Source organism: Piliocolobus tephrosceles, chromosome 15 (genome assembly GCF_002776525.5).
Source record: "Piliocolobus tephrosceles isolate RC106 chromosome 15, ASM277652v3, whole genome shotgun sequence".
Taxonomy (NCBI): Eukaryota; Metazoa; Chordata; class Mammalia; order Primates; family Cercopithecidae; genus Piliocolobus; species Piliocolobus tephrosceles.
This window is the reverse complement of record NC_045448.1, coordinates 104,158,836-104,178,721: the sequence shown is the minus strand read 5'-3', so window position 1 is coordinate 104,178,721 and position 19,886 is coordinate 104,158,836. Positions and strand designations below refer to the sequence as shown.

The following is a 19,886-nucleotide window of genomic DNA, read 5'->3' as shown; positions in this document are numbered from 1 at the left end:
TGAGAGGAGGAAGCAAAAGGGCCCTGGGGCATGGAGAAAAGCATGAGTCTCACCTCCTAACACACTCCCCACCCTTCTCCTTCTGCCCAGGCCCGAGCCCTCCCTCCCCGTGGGAGTGTCAGCTGGGTGCAGGTGCTGGCCTCACGCATGCTGTGCTGAATCTTCCGGACGCTCCCGCACTGCCTGGCCTGCCTGGCCTGACTCCACCCTTCGGAGGCCATGGGCTCTGTGAAAGGGCGTTGGCAGCAGTTGTGTGAATCAGAAGCAGCGGTCCTGCCTGAGACCACGGTCAGGCCAGAGGCAGGGATCCAGGAGACCTGGGGCCTAGCATAGGCCCAGGTTAGTCTGTGACCTTGGCAGTTCACTCCTGTACTTTGAGTGAGGTGTTGGGTTGCTGTGTCCCCAGGGAAAAATTTCCCTTTGGAAACCCAGACATTTCAACCTGCAGAGCTCAGAATTCAGGGCACGGAAAGCAGAGATGCTCCGAGTGGGCTCCTGGGAGCTGGAGTCAGCACGGCTTGGTTTCCGGACCTGTGGGGCTTTCTACTGGGGACAAAGTGTCATGTAAAAGTGCTTGATCCCAAGTGCCTCCTGTATCCTGGAGGAGAGCATCTCATTCTTGTCAAGTAGTGCCTGCGGGCTGGCACGAGGCCTTTAACAGCCACGCCAATTTCCTATAAGACCAGAAGCTCCTGTCTAGTTCAGAAGGTGACGTGCATCCACCATCACGGTCCATGCTGCGTCCTTCACGATGGAGATGCTGTCCACTGCTGACAAAGCCAACACTCCATGAGCCCTGTCATGGTGCTTCTGATGGAGGCCCTGTGTTTGGGAGAGAGAAATCTCTACTCAGAGTAGCAGTCTGTTTATATTTCAGAATGAATCAGTGGCCCTTCGGCTTTCTACCAAGTTCAGCATTTGTCCCCATTATTGGCAGATTGGACATTTGGTGGAAGCAGTAGTTACATTTGGTAAGTAGAAGCCCGTGCCGTTGGGCTCACTCATAGCCTCCATCCCTGCCACCACTGTGCCAGCACTGGGGGCCAATGACACAGGCTGGCCCATGTTACCTGGCCGAGTCATCTGGCCTACTTGGCTGCTAAGAGCCTCTTCTATGGTGGATGATCTCCAGTGAGCACTGCCGCGTAATAAGACGGTCATCACGCTGTCCACCTGCCACTCCCATTTGCCCGCTCGCATGCCTCTACAGACCTTCCTGCCCCAGATCTTGCAACCTTTGTCTTTCCAGGCTCCCGAAGCCAGACAAGCCATTTGTCACTGCCCACAAGTCCTTACATAGTCTAACTCTGGACTCGTTTTCCTTCCACACGAAGTGGATGACCAGGTACTCTGCCCCAAATTCTGTCCGTTGGGAGGTTTCTCCATCACTACTGTCTTTCGAGGCCACCCTTGATCGAGGCTGAATGCAGCTGCCGTCTATGTGCAGCTCACACAAACATGCCACGCCTACTCGGGCATGATAAGCTTGGATGTTTTCTTCCTCCTTTGGTTACAGAGAATTCCCCACACAGCCATGCGTATGAACTGGTAAGATGCAGTGGTGCACACATGGCGATGACAGAGGCCTGGGCTATGTTTGTGTCATGTGCTGTGCCCTGGTCCTGCTCGCGTGTGGCTGTAGGGATACCACTTTCATCTTAAGATGGATTTCTGCTGGCCCACCCCATCTTATGACATGATGGTTCTGTCCAAATCTAATTCATCAGGGGTTTGGGCTCATGGAGTGTTGGCTTCGTCAGAAGTGGACAGCATCGCCATCGTGAAGGACGCAGCATGGGCCGTGATGGTGGATGCACGTCACCCACCTAACTAGACAGGAGCTTCTGATCTTATAGGAAATTGGCATGGCTGTTAAAGGCCTAGTGCCAGCCCACAGGCTGTGGCTGCATGTCCACTTTATGCCATGGTCAAGGGCTCTGTCTCCACCAGGGCCCAGCAGCACGCTGGCAGTCTTGTGATTCTCCTATTATAACTTGCCATAAATTGCACACAGCTCCTTTTTTTTCTGTTGTATTATTTTGCTAGAGTTGCTATAACAAAGTGCCATGATTGAAAGGCTTAAACAACTGCAATTTATTTTCTTGCAGTGGTGAAGGCTGGAAGTCAGGATCAAGGTGTCAGCAGGGTTCGTCCCCTCTAAGGGCTGAGAGGCAAGGGTGTGCTCCAGGCCTCTCTCCTGGGCTTGCAGATGGCTGTCTTTCCCCTGTGTCTTCACATGAGCTTCCGCCCTGGATGTAGCTGTGTCCAGCTTTTCTCTTGTATGGACACCAGTCATACTGGATTAGGGCCTACCCTAATGAGCTCATTTTACCTTTATTAGCTCTTCCGCAATGACCCCGTTTGGGTCACATTCTAAGGTACTGGGATTTAGGACTTCGACATATGAATTCCTGTGGGAGGGGGATGTCAGCTGACACAATTCGGCCCATAAAACCCCCCAGTGATCCTCTTAATGTCTCAGTTGGCCAGCTGATGTGCCCAAGTGTCAGTGCTCCATGGACCACAGCGTGGGCCCAGTGCAGGGCTCTTTCCTGCTCTTGGCCCTCCCCAAAGCAGGCAGCTTTTTATTGCACGCAGGACACAGGTCTGAGCAGCACTCCCAGATGTGTCACACGCTGCCTCCAAACCCAAAGAAGTTTACAAAGTACTGTGCTTTTTTCTTCATGGTAGGAGGTGCAAGATGCAGTGATTTCTCCTGAATGCCCCTCATCCCTGCCTCCCTAGAAATTTCATTGATGTGGCAAAGCCCTGAATCATTGTAAGGTTTATCTCCCATCCTCTGGAGTGCATGTGTTTTACCCAGGCCTCTGATGTGCTAGCCACTTCTTGCTCATCCAGTTTGATTAGAGTGGCATTAGTGATGTAATTGATTGACATGATGCTCTACAATCTTCTGGGTAGATCTCTTCCTTGTTTAATTATGACAGAGGGCAGGTGGGTCAACATTAGCCCCGGGGCAAAACGATACATGTACACATTGTTTCATGTGAAAGTAAAGTGTCTCTTTCCTGACAGAAAATGCACTTGCAAAATCGATGTCTGTACACGATTTGCTTCGGTCTAAGTGACTATGCTGTAGCAAAGACATAAAAATCTATCTGGCACGGCAGATGGCAATCAGTGCTAATCCTCAGTTGAGTTTAGAAGACTCTACTCTCATTTTCTAGGGTTGACCAGGAGTTTTCAATGGTAAGACTTGTAAGTTACATAGATAAATGATGGGCTACAACCTCTGCATCCTCTAGATATTTGACAGTGATGCTAAATTCGGCCACCCCTCCTGGCACATGATATTGTTGTTATTTACTAGAGTGGCTGAGGGGAAGAGGAAACAGTTTTGGAGGCTTCCACTTCCCCTCTTCACTCTAACAGCTCTTACCTCTCAGGCCAAGAATACTCTAAAATGTGTCCATTCTGATACTATATTTAGGTACCAGAAAAATGACCCACTGTGACCCAAATCCTGACTGGGGCTGCATTTATTACCTGGTCCTCATGTACCCCACTCTAATGGGGTGCCACGATGATGTTTCATGTCCCTGGAACAATGGGGACTTGGACCCCCAGAGACCTTGACATCCACCATCTCCCCTTCCCCCAGTGTACTGTTATCTGAGTGAATGGGTGATGGCACCTTTGGAGGAGGACTGGGGAACGCGGCCATGGTATCGCAGGCCCTTCCTCCTGGAGAGCGGTTCTCTCTGTCAATGGGCTCTGGGTCTGAAACCAGCTCAGACACGGAAACCAGACCAAAGGAACGTGAATTTGGATTAGGACCATGCCCCTTTGCCTCCTGACCATCACTCCTGATTGCCTTTAGTAGGGCTGAGCGGCTCCCTGCTGGCCGTCTCTTCTGCCCGGAGGGATGCACTGCTTTAATAACGCCCTCTGTGCTGATGAGCCAGCAGCAGCCCTCCCTCCACTCCCCGGACACGGTGCCCCATCAGTCATTGTGCTCACCTGGCTTCTCGCGTTTCCACGTGGCCTCTGTTGTTTTGGAATTGTTCCATCCTGATTGCCATGAGGGAGATGAGTTCTGTAGCAGCCTCTCCTAGCATCAGCTCTGGCTTGGACTCCAGTGTGGCTGGTGTCGCTTTCACCAGGATAATCTCCCATCTCCTGGGCTCCATGTTAGTGTGCTAAATCCTGAATCCTAAAAGAGCACTCCCAAATTGGCCAGCTCTCCTTTATTCAATGCTGTATGCCAGTCCCCTGGATAAAACACCCTCAGGCTCCCACCCGGCACACAGTTTCCCGGCTTCTGCTGGTCCCTACTGGTCCTACAGCTCCCGGGGGTTATAGTGCTTTCCTCCCCCCACATCAGGTTCAGAACATCCCAGTGGGTTTTACTGATATTTCACCCTAGTTACAGGCTAAGTGACCAGGAGGGAAGGTGAGGGTAGATTCTGAGAGGCACGTGGCATCGGCCTCTGCAAGAAGCAGCTTTTGTACCATCATCTCCAAGCTACTTCTATATGTTCAGGGGAATCCTGATATTCAGATTCTTCCCCTGGTTTCAGCTGGTGATTAACTATTCATATATTTTATCTTTTTCCAGAGCATTGACCAATTGTAGTGATAGCTACCCAATTCCATTGTCCTTATAGTTATGATTTACTCTGTATTTCTCAAAGGGCTGATAGATTGCAGGAGCTAGTACACCATCCCAGTTCATGAACAGTGAACGTTTTAGAGATCGGACTGTCACTACATGACAGGGCTGTGTTCCACCTACCAGCAGTGACAGGGGTTCTTACTGCTAGAAAAGTGGTGAGTGATCCATCTCCAACCCTCACTCCTGGTACTAACTAACCACTGCAGGCTGGTTCTGGGGAAGCAGATCCGAGACAAGGACTTAGCAGGCAAGATGCTTATTAAGGAGTGTTCTTGGGACTCACGCCTAAGGAAGGAAGTGGCTGTGGGCAAAGGGAGAAGTCCAGCTGTCCTGCAGGTGCAGTGACAGTATCATTTGGGCTCAGAGCTCAGAGCAACCTGGCCCTTCAGAGTTGTCCCATGTGTGGCTGAGATGGCCAGGCCTTTATGCGATGACTTTGATCAGTCACAGAATGTGAACTTTCCCAAAAAGGGTGAGCCTTTGGGTGAGGTGGCCCTGTGAAGGGGCAGGCAGCCAAAAGCCACCACCAGCAGAGCTCCCTGCAGCGGCAGCAACTAGTCTGTCACTGAAGGGGAGGTAGGCCATGGACCAGGGGTGCCCACCACAGAGAAATATGTTGTATCAGTAAAAAATAAACCTTTGCCAGCACTTAGGGAGGCCGAGGTGGGCGGATCACAAGGTCAGGAGATTGAGACCATCCTGGCTAACACGGTGAAACTCTGTCTCTACTAAAAATACAAAAAATTAGCCAGGCGTGATGACAGGCGCCTGTAGTCCCAGCTACTCGGGAGGCTGAGGCAGGAGAATGGCATGAGCCCGCGAGGCGGAGCTTGCAGTGAGCCGAGATCGCGCCACTGCACTCCAGCCTGGGCGACAGAGTGAGACTCTGTCTCAAAAAATAAAAATAAACCTTTGCCATGGAGAACACTGAGATGTGGGGGATGCTTCTTACCACAGCATCATGTAGCCCATCCTGACTGAAATACCTGACTTCATGTGGAAAGGAAGGAAAAGATTTCAAGAACATAAAGAGGAACCTGTCCAGAGGCACACGCCTGTTCACTTTTAAACACGTTGATTCAACAGCCATTCCGAGCATATTAAGGTGGGTGAGTGAGGTGGACAATTTTGTTTATAATAAACCTTGGTTAGTTTTCACCAAATCCACTGGCTCAGGCCCCAGTCTGTGGACACAGTCACTGGGCCTGGAGGGAGGCCCAGCTGGGGACACCAAGGTGGGCCACGGGGCCAGGAGGGGGCAACTTTCTGAGGAAAAGCCAAATGTTAAAATCAAATTAAATAAAAAATTTAGTTTTTGAGCCACACTAACCACATCATCAGTACTCAACAGCGACATGTGGCTGGTGGCTACCATACTGTACAGCACAAATACAGAGCATGTCTAAATACTCATTTTCCTTATGACTCCGAGCTTTATTTCCAACAATGTCCATCATCGCAGAAAGTTTCATCGAACAGTGCTGAAGGATTTAAGATGTCACTGCATGAGGAAGTGGGAAAATGCCTGATCCTTACAGCTCATATATAAAAGACTTAATCAGAGGATTTCCCAGATTTGACAACAATCCTGTTTAAATGACATTACCAATAATGACTTGTGAAAACTGAGACTTTTCGTCTATGATTTTTGCCCCATATCCATGTTAGAGGAAGAACTTGAATATCAGTCTCTCTTTAGTAACCAACACAAAGTCATCTTAAGAAGGAAGAGATGATCAAAGAGTATGCAGGGTCGGGTGTGGTGGCTCACGCCTGTAATCTCAACACTTTGGGAGGCCAAGGTGGGAGAACCGCTGGAGCCCAGGAATTTGAGACCAGCCTGGGCAACACAGCAAGACCTTGTCTCCAAAGAAAGTAAAAAAATTAGCTGGTGTAGTGGCATGCACCTGTGGTCCCAGCTACTCAGAAGGCTGAGGCAGGAGAATCCTTTGAGCCCAAGAGGTTGAGGCTGCAGTGAGCTATGTTTGCACTACTGCACTCCAGCCTGGACAACAGAGCAAGACCCTGTCTCTAAAAAAAGCAAAAGCAAAAAAAAAAAAAAAAAAAAAAAAAAAAAAAAAAAAAAAAAAAAAAAACAAGGTAGGTAGGTTAAAAAATATAAAAAGGAGGATGGAAAAGGTATCATAAAGGTGCCAGGAAGTTAATAAAAATACTTTTCAGTATTTTGTAGAGTGTGTTATGGCAAGTTTAAAATATTTTAATTTATGCCTTTAAAAATTCCAAATAAATATATGCTTTCATAGTTAATTCAGTATTCGCAATTCATATTCCTATTCTTAAGAAGCATTACCCCCTTCCTCCCAAATAAACAACTACTCAAGCTTCATTTCTTATTAAATCTTATCTGCCTCGTATAGAAATGATTTTTTAAAGTAATTATGGTTTTAAGCGAAAGCCACTGGCAGTCCTCTTTCCTTTTTTTTTCTACTAAAATTAAACTGGAATCGTTCCACATCTGCACTGTTCCTCTAAAGTTCATATCCACTAGAACCTGTGGATGTAACCTTATTTGGAAATAGGGTCTTTGCAGATGTAATCTAGTTAAGATGAGGTCATCCTGGATTAGGGTGGGCGTTACATCTAATAACTGGTGTCCTCATATAAGGAAAGGGACATCTGGACACAGACACACTGAGGGAAGAAGGCCGTGTGACGACGGACATGGAAACCGGAGTGATGCAGCCGCCGGCCGAGGAAGGCCGAGGTTGGCCAGCAACCACACCAGCTGGAGGAGGTGAGGGAGGAGTCTTCCTGGGGCCTTCAGAGAAAGCCCGGCCCTACTGGCACCTTGGCTTTGGATTTCTAATGTCCAGAAACGTGAGCGAAGAAAACTGTGTGATTTATTGTGAAAAGCCGCCAGTCTGTGGTGATGTGTTAGTTCATCCCTATGACACTAACACAAAGGCCTAGGCACTGATTTGATCTAATTTCTCATCAGTCTAGCCTATTACTTAGGTATGATTGCTTATTAAAGAACATTTATAACACTGTAAGTTTTATTCAGTTCAAATATCACATATTAGATATACAATACCAATTAATTGAAATGAACAGTACAAGAATACATGAAGTAAATATCGTAACATTTAAGTTTCGTCTCACTTAGGCAACAAGAAATGCTGAGTATTATTATTACATCTTCAAAACAGACTTAAACTTCAGAAACATAAGGCCAGATGAGTGACCTGTATCACATGATATGACAACACATCACTTATTTCCAAACAAGAAAAAGCATGATTATCAAGTTTATCTACACCAGCTTATTTGTTCAAATTTGCTCTTCTTATTAAATAGAAAAAAAACACACATTCAATTCCTAATTGGTAAAATCATTTCACAACTCTAAAATTAAGATGCTAACGACACCACTCTCCACTAGCATGAAAGAACAGTATATGAATAGAGTACCCAGCCTTCCAGCCGATTAACAGGTTTTTATTTTCAGAATTGAGTGGAAAATTGTATGTGGGGTAAACAGCATGAGAGAGAAGTCGCTCACTGGTTGAACTGTTCATAGTACAAAAGGTGACAAAACTATGAAAGTTAAAATATTATGGTAAATCATGAAGGCCCCAATGCAATTTTTAAAAATGATGCCTGGAAAACAAAAGGTTAGAGATACTCATGTTGCAAACTCCATCTTCATCCTTCAAAGGTCACATGTGCCAACCAACCGAGACTCATGACAGCAAACTTCCGCAGGGTTCTCTATTATGATCAGGGCCAATCCTGCACCTTGGGGACTGTCACAGTACCCAGGGAGGCTCGCATGCCTCTCCCAGCCCCTCCCTGCTCTGAGTGACTGACAGAAGCTTCCTTTGCTGCAGGGCTGCAGGCAGGTGCTTCCGTTCCCGAGCTCCTAAACACACCAAGGGGTGCCTGAAGGTCCAGGCCTGCCCCTCTCGAGAGGAAAAACCTACTCATTTGGAGACTACAAACCTCTTCTAGAAGCTGTAACTTGAAATGCTAGAATGAGCTTCTATTCATCATGCTTTTTAATTATTATGTACAATGTTTTGACATCTCGGGGACCTCACTGACTGGGGGAGACTGCCTTTCCCACGGCAAGCCAATTCTTAGAGAGAGCGAAGGGGTCCCTTGGGAGTGCACCCTTGCACACTAACCAATTCAGAGTCCATCTCCTGGATATGACTCTTCCACCGCAGGGGGCAGTATCCCCTGGCCCTCATCACCCAGGGCCAGGCACCAGGCAGCTGGAGAACACCCCTGTAGCTACCGCCCAAGACATTCAAACAAACCTGCCAATCCTACAGTCCGCCCCCGCCCATCTTCGCCTTTGCCACGGAGACACAAAGGAAATCTGCTTGCCCGTGCTTGCGCCTAGTTCTGCCTCCTGACCACTCCAGTGCCTCCTCCTCCTGTGGCCCTACATGGCCTGGTGCGCTCCTTTTCTCCAGAAATGCAAGTAACAAAACTTTTCTTTCAATGACATCAGCCTCTCCTTTATGAATTAAACATGGAGGTACATTTTGATACCACGGGCACAGTGAGCAGGGTAAGTCCGTGTGTGGCAGAGGGCATGCCTCGCCTCTTGGCTGCGCGCGGCTTACTAACTGGATCCCCACGCTGGGAAGCGTGGCCACTGTTGGCATGTTTGCACTCTGGCTGCACCACGTATGCTGTGTCTGCCAGAGTGTCTGTGACAGTCCAGCCTAAATTATAAGAGGACCGAGCTCATTCAGTCCTTGGTGCTGTAGACTAGGGTGATGCCAATCGTAGTCCACTACGCAGGACCTGCTGGGTATAATTGTATAATTGGATGCACTGGGTCCCTCTGAATTCTCTACCTGGACATACCTACTTTCTTGGCTGGTGGTCTCAGGGCAATGAGGGTGACTCCCTCCACAAGGAGCAGGGAACGGCTTTCCCTGCGAGCTTGTGCTGGATGAGAGTCTGATAACCGAGCCAGCAACGCTGAAGTCAGTGGTGGGCTGCTCACCTGAGGGGCCCTCCCCCAGCATCCATGAGGAATTAATCGCACTCCTGGGCAAACGGCCTGGGTGTTGGTCTCTGAAGCGCTGCAGGGATCCTCCGGCCATGTGGCTGTTGAGAGGCGCCCTCCTCACAGAAATGACAGCCGCCAAAAGGTTTAAATGTTGCTTTAAGAGCCTCGCAGCTGTTGGGACTCATTCCTCAATCCAGTGGGGCGCAAAGGATCTATCCATACAGACCAGCGGCTCCAGGTTAAGGAAAAGGGCAAGGGGTGGGACACTTTGTTCCCACTTCCCTGGGACCTGCGGAAGCCCCTGAGCTACGAGAGCCTGTGACACCCCCCGCCAACGTGCTTGGGCACTCCTGAACACCCTGCCTCTCAACAGGCCGGGACCGTCTCCTTCCAACTAAACTGCCACAAAATCAGAAAAAAAGGAAAAAGCGAGAAAAAGCCTAGGTACAAGGGGAAAAAAATTAAAGGTCACTAAACAGACTGTGTGTATTTATGTGTGTGTGTGCATATACATACACCTACACACATATATACACATGTAGATAGAATATTTTAATGCAAATATATAATAAATTATACATGTATATGTACATATACAGCTAAACTGATGGTCCCTAATCTGATCCAATTAGAAATCCAATACTGATACACTAAAAATGTATACAACAAATTATATATTAATATTACATATAGGCCGGGCGCGGTGGCTCAAGCCTGTAATCCCAGCACTTTGGGAGGCCGAGGCGGACGAATCATGAGGTCAGGAGATCGAGACCATCCTGGCTAACACGGTGAAACCCCGTCTCTACTAAAAACTACAAAAAACTAGCCGGGCAAGGTGGCGGCGCCTGTAGTCCCAGCTACTCGGGAGGCTGAGGCAGGAGAACGGCGTGAACCCGGGAGACGGAGCTTGCAGTGAGCTGAGATCCGGCCACTGCACTCCAGTCTGGGGGACAGAGCGAGACTCTGTCTCAAAAACAAACAAACAAACAAAAAAAAATATTACATATAAATAAGATTTATATACTAAAACACTTAACCAAAAGATAAAACGGTGCCTATTGGCTTTTGTGTCTCCATAACTTACGTTCTAAATTAATTGTGACATTTGCTAAAATGTACCCATTGACAAAGCTTCATAATCTTAATACTGGGGCTCAAATTACAGTTATACCTGGAGATCTCACTAAATCTAAACATTGTACCCCTACAATCTTTTTAAAAATGCAACTAAATGCAAAATGGCAGGAGGAAATTATGCTTTACTTTAACTGTAGCTTGTCTAAATTTTCTGTGGTCATAGTACCCAACGTCCTAATATCCCATATTGGACACAGACACTCTAATATAACAAATAATAAATTAAAATTAAAGTCAGTCTTTGGCACTTACAAACTAGCCTGATAAAACGATGCCCCATGGACCTCCAGTTAAAACAGTTAATATAAGGCCTTCAAGGATTAAAACTTACTAATTAATAAAGGGGTGATTATATCCATTGTTTCTCCATTGAACAGCCCAATTTTTCCTATCCTTAAACCTAAAAAAAAAAAGGGTGCCTCATGGTGGATTACTACAACCTTATTGCTGTGGTCCCATCCATTATCCAATTTCCGTTATTATTAAAATTACTAATTCTATACAATAAATAACTGGCCAATATTTGGCTCTTACAGATTTGGCTAACATGTCCCGTTAAGTGTCTACTTCCACAGCTTCTTGGCTGCAGTTTGCCTCCTGCCCTGAAGGGGCACACACACCTGTGCAGGCCCCCCACAGGGAGCTCCACAGCTTTGCCACGGCACACCGTCTCTGCAGACAGGGTCTTCACCACATCCACGTTCTCCAGGGGCACAAATGAGGAGACTCATCGTCACTCTCATTAAGGACATACAAGACCAACATCTTTCAATACTTCTGAGGTTCTGATGGCAATGTAGTCCTCATTTACAAACTCTGCTTTTCTTGCTGCTGCTTACAAATCAGCTTGCTTTAAATCGGGCACCCTCCAAAAACAACCTCTAAAATCAAACCTTAAAATCCACGGGCACTCCTGTTGGTGCCCTCAGAGACCCTTTCATTATAGAAGCTCTGGCCAGCTCTGTGCAGGCCTGGAGTCTCTGGCCCACTTAGGATGGACATAAGGTGCCCAAGGGCTTCGGATGCAAGAAACTGCCCCTCTCAGCCTCATGCAACAGCCCATTAAAGCAGTAAATGGCTGGATGCCTAGTGGGCTCTCCTGGACACAGAGGCTCTCAAAGACCTGAGCCTAGGACCCCAATCTCCAGCTGCCCATTACAAACACCTGACAAGCTCAGCAAAACCACCACTGCCTCCTTAACACAGGACAGAGTCAAGCCTGGGCCCTCTGGTGTATTCTACCCGCAGGAGGGTGGTCTCCCACGCCCTCAGTCCCTTGTGAGGTCATCCTCCCGCAGACCCCTTGGCATCCCTTAGATTAACTGAGTGAACAGCAGTGGGAGTTCACAGAGCGTACAGATGGCACTGCCAACCCTCATATAAATGACAGAGCCCAACAGAATGGTGCTGCTTCCCATCCTTTAGCCAGCATGCCCTGATACAAAATGGAACCCCAAAAACAGCGCACATGGCCAAAGTTAGGCAGTCGTCTTAACGCTGGATGCCCTGGTCAGCACAGGGCCCCAGCTTCACATTCATGGCCACTGTTGGACCACAGCCCAAGAGTTGCCCCCTTCAGGATGAAAAGCTCTGAGACTCTTCCTCACAGATACCCCAAATCCAACTCTAAATCACACCTCTCCGTAGGTGCTAGAGTTGGGATTCAAGGTCTTGCCGGCGCACTGTTTCACCCCTTCAGAGAGGCAGGCATCACCGGAAGTCACCGAGACACACATGTCACTTCTCGGAATCCACAATGCTGGGCTCTGGGAAAAGACATTCGCTACAGCTTCCGCAGCCCTGACAGGTTCCATACAATCGATTTAGTGAAGACACACCATGGGCTCCTCAAACAACTCCATTTCAAACTCTGGTCTGTAAACAGACCACAAAATGGGCCTCTATCTTGCCCCACAAACCTGAATCTCTTCACTGAGGGCCTCTCGGCTGACTCACACCTCACACAAACTTTAAAAAACATGACGATAGTCCCCTTTAAACATAAGAAGAGGGCTATGTCTTGCGTTCTTGTATATACAAGCTCATTACATATTAGGGCCTTCCATAATGTTCCCCCCGTTCCTATAAATTTCAGATCTTGTTCCCATCCCATCAGGGCCGGAGACCAGAGAAAAAACACATTCTCTCCTGGACCCACTAACCCCAGGGCTCCCATGGGCCAGCCAGCTGCTCCTCTGATAGGGAATCCATTTGAACCTAAACTTCCACCACAAAGCAAGAACCAGAACGCTGCCAAGCACGGCTGCACACCTTCTGGGGTCTATTGATCTTGTCACCACTGATCTGGGGGCTTTTGCTGGTTTATGATCCAGAGGCCCAGACCCTCCAGCTAAGCCACTATTTCAACCAAACACGGCAAATGCTGGGACCCACATCGGCATGAGTGGGGATCCACTTAGAAAGGAGACCCCAAGTCTCACATCCCAGAAGACATTGCCCAGCCCAGCAGCTCACGGCTGAAGATGACATGGCCCCAGCCACAACCTCGCTGTGGGAGATAACTTGTCCCAGATACTAAAACCTCTGCCCTGGTGATGCCCCCGGGCTGCCTCTCCTGAGGCACAAAGCGGGCACATGATATTTTTGCTGTTCTTCCTTTAAACGTTGAGGAGTCCGCGAATGCTGATACACGCCCTGCTTTCTGCCAAAACATGGCCCCTACACTCCCATGTCCAGATGGAAACTCTGGTAGAAGGGTCTAATCTCTGTGCCATTCTAAAGCTTAAGGGAGCGTCTTGCTTTCCCAGGAGGTAACTGCCCCCTATCAGTCAACTCCTCAACCCCTGGGGGAGGAGCACCCACCCCCAGTGCCTTCTCCTACCACCCCAGCCCGCTTTCCACCGCGACTTCCTGCCCTGCGTCTCCACAGCCACTCCCTCCCTGGGGTGACACATGAACACCACGAGTCTCTACTTATCCTTTACTGAACTATATCGGTGCACACGCCCAGCCACACAACTGCCAGACCAGCCACCACGAGCCGAGAAACACCACCATATCATCATCAGACTCTTATGTTTAACACATGTTAACAACTGCACCAAGAAATTGTTAGAGGCCCCCCCAAAACGGCAGAACTACGTTCTTGACTAAGGCCATACACATCAAAGACTCAGCTATGGGCCAGCCTAAGGGACTCCTGTATTTCCACGTCTTCCTCCTTTCTACTCTCAGAATAAAACGCTTTCTATGCTCTTCAGGGCAACGTATGCCCTACTCTTTAAAAGGTTTTGCTATCAAAAGTGACCTTAGTATGTCAACACAGCAGAGAACCAACTGCATTAATCACGATTTCTATATTTTATGATATTTTGACCTCTCAGGGGCCTCACTGACCCGGGAGAAACTGCCCGTCCCAGGGTGAGCCAATTCTTAGACATAGCAAAGGGCTACCCTGGGAGCAAGTGGTCAATCCAGAGGCCATCCTCCTCTCTCTGGCTCTTACAACCTAGGAGGCAATATCCCCCAGCCTAATCACCCAGGGCCAGGTGCCAGACGGCTAGAGATCACCCGTATAGCCCAGCGTCTGAGCTGTTATTCAAATCAGCCAGCCTAAGCTGTTTCCCTGCCCTTTCCTGCAGCACACACAGTAGAGGGTCTGAGCCACATTCACCCTCAGTCCTGCTTCTGCCTGTCTCCCGTGCTTCCCCTCGTGGCCCGGTGTGGTCTGCTGTGCCTCTGGTTCTTTCATTTCTACGGGAATTGTGAGGGACAGTAAACGCTGTCAATGGCATCCACCTCTCTGTGTCCTCAATCAGTCACCTTTATCAGACCTGGGTGCAAATTCGAGTTTATGTCCCCAACGTGGGCGAGTGCAATGGTGGCACTTCAATTCCTGCATTATTTGTGCTCACCTAAGAGCTGAGCCGCTGCTAAAAGGCTCTTTGATAGAATTCAGCAGCTGAGAAATGAAAGTCAAGGTGAGGCTGAGGTAAGGAGTCGTAAAGGGAAAAAGACTTTCCCCGGGGAGGCAGAGCCAGTGCTCCGAAGGAAGTGCCTCACCCCAGTAGAGAGGGGGTGAAGCTGGAAAAGGGGTTCAGTTATCTTCCTGCGTGGGCGATGGCTCACGTGGCTCATCTTTCCCATCCACAGCGGGCTTCCCTGGGAATTAGGTTTCGGTGAACAAGAGAAACAGAATGTGGCCTTCAGGAAGGATGATGTTGAAGGGGAAGAATTCCTTCCAGTGGCTGCCACTGCTGTCTGTGCTAAAAAATGGGGAGATGGGCTGGTCACAGTGGCTCATGCCTGTAATCCCAGCACTTTGGGAGGCCGAGGCGGGCGGATCATGAGGTCAGGAGTTCGAGACCAGCCTGACCAACATGGTGAAACCCTGTCTCTACCAAGAAACACACAAAAATTACCTGGGGTGGTGGTGCGTGCCTGTAGTCCCAGCTACTCAGGAGGCTGAGGCAGGAGAATCACTTGAACCCGGGAGGTGGAGGTTGCAGTGAGACGAGATTGCACCATTGCACTCCAGGCTGGGCGACAGAGCGAGACTCCATCTCAAAAAAAAAAAAAAAAAGAGAGAGAAAAAAAATGGGAAGACGGGGACCCCCCTACCCTACTCGATAGCTATACCGGGGAAAAATAAAACTTTGTGCTTTCAACTAAAAGAAATCACCCACACTGATTTTCTCCTAATTTGCTATCACCTTTCTTCTCCGTATCTTTCACACTTCTTCTTATTTGATAGACAGTATTTAAATTTTGAAGAGTGGTATTTACCCCAGTAATGTAAGTGGTGGGGCACAAAAGAAAACAAGGAGAAGAAACAGATGGGTATTTTTAAACAGCACTTAAAAATTAAAACAATTTGATGTAATACAGGCAATGGAGTATTTTGATGGTAACAACTGTCGACTTTCCAAAAAGTTTATAATAAAGTGATAATATCATAGTTCATTGTAATTCTACCATCCATAAACTCCAATTGTTCCTTGATGATTCAAAAATCCTGTGGTAAGACTTAATGTATATTAAATTGAGATACAATTTGTTAAACAGTGTTGGTGTGTTTTATTGTTTTGTTTGTTTGCTTTGTTGTTGTTTGTTTTGTTTTGTTTTGAGAGAGGGAGAAGGTTTAAGTGCAAAAAACATTTGTGACCCTAAAAATGAGATAATACTGTTGCATTTGGCACATGAATTGGTTAAGAATTATTGTTTCTATGGATAAACCTTGACATTTTAAATTATTTTCTTTTGAAACTTTAAAAAGTATCCTAACTTTCGATTCTGAAGATGAGGACACACATGGGGGGATGGGCTATGCTAAAAATGCCCCAAGCTTTTAGAATGCTGCTTTTGGGATCCTACTTGCATTTCAAAGACACAGGCAGGTTTGGGCAATGAATGGAAAAATACCGAACAGCATGTATTGTTCCTCAAGAAGACAAATGACTCCCCCACGCTGCTATTACTCTTTTCTGCTTTTATTCCAATGTAAGGAGAGCATGACTGTTGGAGCACTTTCAGTACAATTAAGCTGGAATGTCCTGACATTGAATGAGAGATTACATTATTTTCTGAGAAATCCTTAGAATTGGCATCTCCCCAACAGAAAAGAGGCAGAAGGGGGCAGGCGGAGGAGGAAGCAGACTGTTCTGCTTTAGCTTGATTGGTAGCAAACTGAAGCTGGGTTTTTTTTTTAAGGTTTGTAAAAGGAGGCTTCCTTCATGACATGACCGTAGGATGCTGTCACCCTGACCAGGTTACTGACGCGTGATGTTTCTAAGCGCTCGGTAAGTACCAATCTGCTCCCACGCCGCAGTATGCGGGGGTGTAATGCTGAACAGAGAGAGCACGACGTGATCATAGTTAATTCCCTCTGGTATCAAAAAAATAAAAACCTCTCTACCAAAAAATAAAAATGTGTGTTGCTCTCGTCTGCGTCATCATTGTTGTTCAGGCTTTTACATAACACGCAGAATGAGAAGACTCAGAAAGCCAGGCAGAATGGTGAAGAAATAACTGAATAGTTCTGATTCTAAGAACTGTGTGACCTTATGACACTTAAAGAGTGAGGAAGAGAAAGCAACAGGTTCCAAATGGTGTAGCAAGCTTACCAACTAAACTTCAGGAAGGCTCGTGGAGAGGCTGTGATCACATTGTGGTTATTTAGACACCTCCAAATGGAAACAGCAATGACAACTATTCAGCTGTGATATGAAGGTACAAAAACATTTTCCAAAAGGGAAAGGCTGAGAATGGTCAATGCACATCGATTTTCATGAACCGCTTCTGGTAAAGGTCTTTGGGCATGTGAGATGCATTTTGTTTTCTTTATTTTATTCCAATCAATGACTGATTCAGTTATTCCAATCAAATGATCAGGTTAGGTTATAATGCCTAAGAAAGCTGAATACTATTGTTGATGCATAAATTCATAAAATCTCTTAGAAATCACTTGGCCAAACTGCCATTAAACCATCTCAAGATGGTATCTGAGATTCACAATAAGTGAGGCACTTGAAACATTGGATTGGAAAATACTTTCACATTTTCTCCTTATAATTAAGTGATCCTGGTATTTTCTAACTTCCATGATGAGACTGAGTTTTATCTACTGAAAACTAAAAGAAAAATTAATAATATTATAAAATCTTTCTAACAAAATGCTTGATGGATTGATATACCACCAATATTGTATATTATGAGATATGTATATTTTAAAACTAAAACATCACATACACCTTCAATGAACAAAGCAAAACTGGCAGCTGTGATGTGTTCTTTAGTGGTTGTGACCCTCTGGTTAAGAACACCCACCTCACAGAGGAAGCCAACTAAATGTACCAGCTGGTTGAGCCAGAGAGAACATATGAGTATCTCAGATTCAGTTATTCCAATCAATATCACAACGTGCATTACACGATGGAAATTACACTACTGTCCTTTAACAGATAACACCTGGTCTGATCACCGTCAAACTTTCTTTCAAAAAAATAAAGATAATTTTAGGTTAGTGTTGGAGAAAAACTTACTGAATATTTACATCCCATACCGGCCATCCTCCCTTTGTATATTCTGATCTATTTTCCTGGAACAGACAGATTTACCATGGCATGGCAGATTTTTAGTGTTCTTGTATGTTAATAAACGGCGAGTAAACTGAAATTTATGGACGGGGCTAATTTCTAATGCAAATCCCAACAGAAAAAGATGACTGTTTCCTAAATGCTTAGTAACCATTGAGCAATGAGACAAGGTTCTACTTTCAAGGCATTCTTTGCACTTGGTGGTTTGATGTTTGACATCCCAATGCATATACAATTTTAACTCACTTTTGCTCACTTTATTGTGTGTAAATATATATATATATATATCCTCCAGTGAACTATACTGTTCTCAGGTTTTCCTATATCCAAGGTATACTTTCTTATGTTTTGACACTCATTTGATTACAACATGCAACTTACAACACCTGGGACTACAACAGGACATTAAACACAGTTCTATCCGGTGGCTACTACTTCTTGGGTAAGGACTAGTTTGGGCTCCTGCACTGAACAATGGTGTGATTATTCAATTTCACAGACAACTTCACAGCAACACGCAAAGCCTAAGCGTAGTTTTGGTTAGCCTGTGTTCTAAGAAATCCACTTCCAGATAAAAACGTGGTTCCCCATATTGTCTACACACTGAAGTATGCCTTTACCATCTGGCAGAGCAAGATACTGACTGGGAAGGGAATCCCTTCTTTCTCGTGAAACCTAAACCACATGTAAACCATCTGCAGGGTCCTGTGCTGTCAGTGAACTGCATTCCCCAAGCACCTGCTTCCAAGAGATTTTCTTAGGTTTTTTTTTTTTTTCCAACTATGGGCTCCATTCAGACTTCAGGCTAACCTTGTACAGATCAGATCCCACCAGACACAGAATTGTCATTTTTGAGGACTCAATGTTTGGCAAGCGTCCCATTTTGGAACCTTATCCACAAGCACTTGACAAAGCACAATGAATGGACGGCTATTCGTCCATGCCTGACATTTATAAAAGTACAAGGGCTTCCAGAAACCTTGACAGAGAGAAAAATCAATTATTTCTCTCCCTGGCATTAGCCAGCTCTTGCCGACTATTCATCTTACGCGTGATGATGACTAGTATCCGTCGGATGGCAAGGAGCCGCTCTTTGAGTGAGGTCATGCCGAGGATGGCCAGCTGAGCCTTGCGCTCCAGGGGCAGCACGGCCAGGATCCACCAGGACCAGGCAGGGCCGCTGGGATTACTCTGCAAAAGAGATGAGAGGAAAGCAAGATTAACACTGAAAATGCAAGCCTGTTCCCCAACACAGTCTTTTGCTCCGCCAACAGACACGTGAGCAAGAATTAAATGCCACCTTGTATTTTAGAGCTACTTCACAATTCATTCAGCTCTCAAAATACATAGTTTACTTTTACGGTACACATTTAGAGGTGGGGGAACCACAAAAGGAAGAGCGTGCAAAAAGAAGCATCTTCCACGGGGAGATTCTACGAATCAGTTGCTTCTGTTCTCTCAAGCTTTCAGTTAAGAGTATATACTGGTCAGAGGAGAAGACCATCACTTTAACCTTCATTTTCCAATGTTCTGTGCTATTATTTTTTACGTCTTAAGCATGCCATATAAAGCATAATACTGTAAGTACTAAAAGTATGTGTACAAGTTTGAATGACATACTCAATGTGGCAAGTGAGTGTATGAAACATATATATGTATGCATGTCATATGTAAGAGTTATCACAAATTATATACATAAGAATTATTATGCCACCAAATAACCTTTATTTCACATAATCAAACAGAGCACTTCTGGGCTAAGTGCTAGGCAAAAGCCAATCATAAACTTGTTCTCAATATTCTTGGTATTGGAACCAAGATATCCAGTCCTTTTTGTTTCCAGGGTCTAGGATTCTTAACTCTATTCCTCCTCCAAAAATGTGCAGGATGCCAATAAGAGCTGGGAGGGTGGACTCTGGAGTCGCCTTAGTTTAGGGTGAGGTAGATGATACTGGAGGACTAGGAATAGCACTGTGGCCAAAGCTCACTGGGGGTAGCCCAAGTCACTGTGAGGAAGACATTGACCTGCCCTTCAGAGGGAAAAAGGTACAGATGGAGAAAACAA

General features: G+C 46.4%; 1 protein-coding gene across 1 annotated transcript in view; it reads right to left on the bottom strand.

Annotated features, from left to right (window-relative positions):
- Window positions 1–16,434: 16,434 nt before the first annotated feature.
- Window positions 16,435–19,886, bottom strand: part of LONRF2 (LON peptidase N-terminal domain and ring finger 2) — a 39,574-nt gene continuing 36,122 nt past the window's right edge. Inside the window, exon 12 of the mRNA XM_023211384.3 lies at window positions 16,435–19,012. Coding sequence (XP_023067152.1) covers window positions 18,818–19,012 — 195 coding nt within the window. The 3' untranslated portion in view covers window positions 16,435–18,817. The remainder of the gene's footprint in view (window positions 19,013–19,886) is intronic.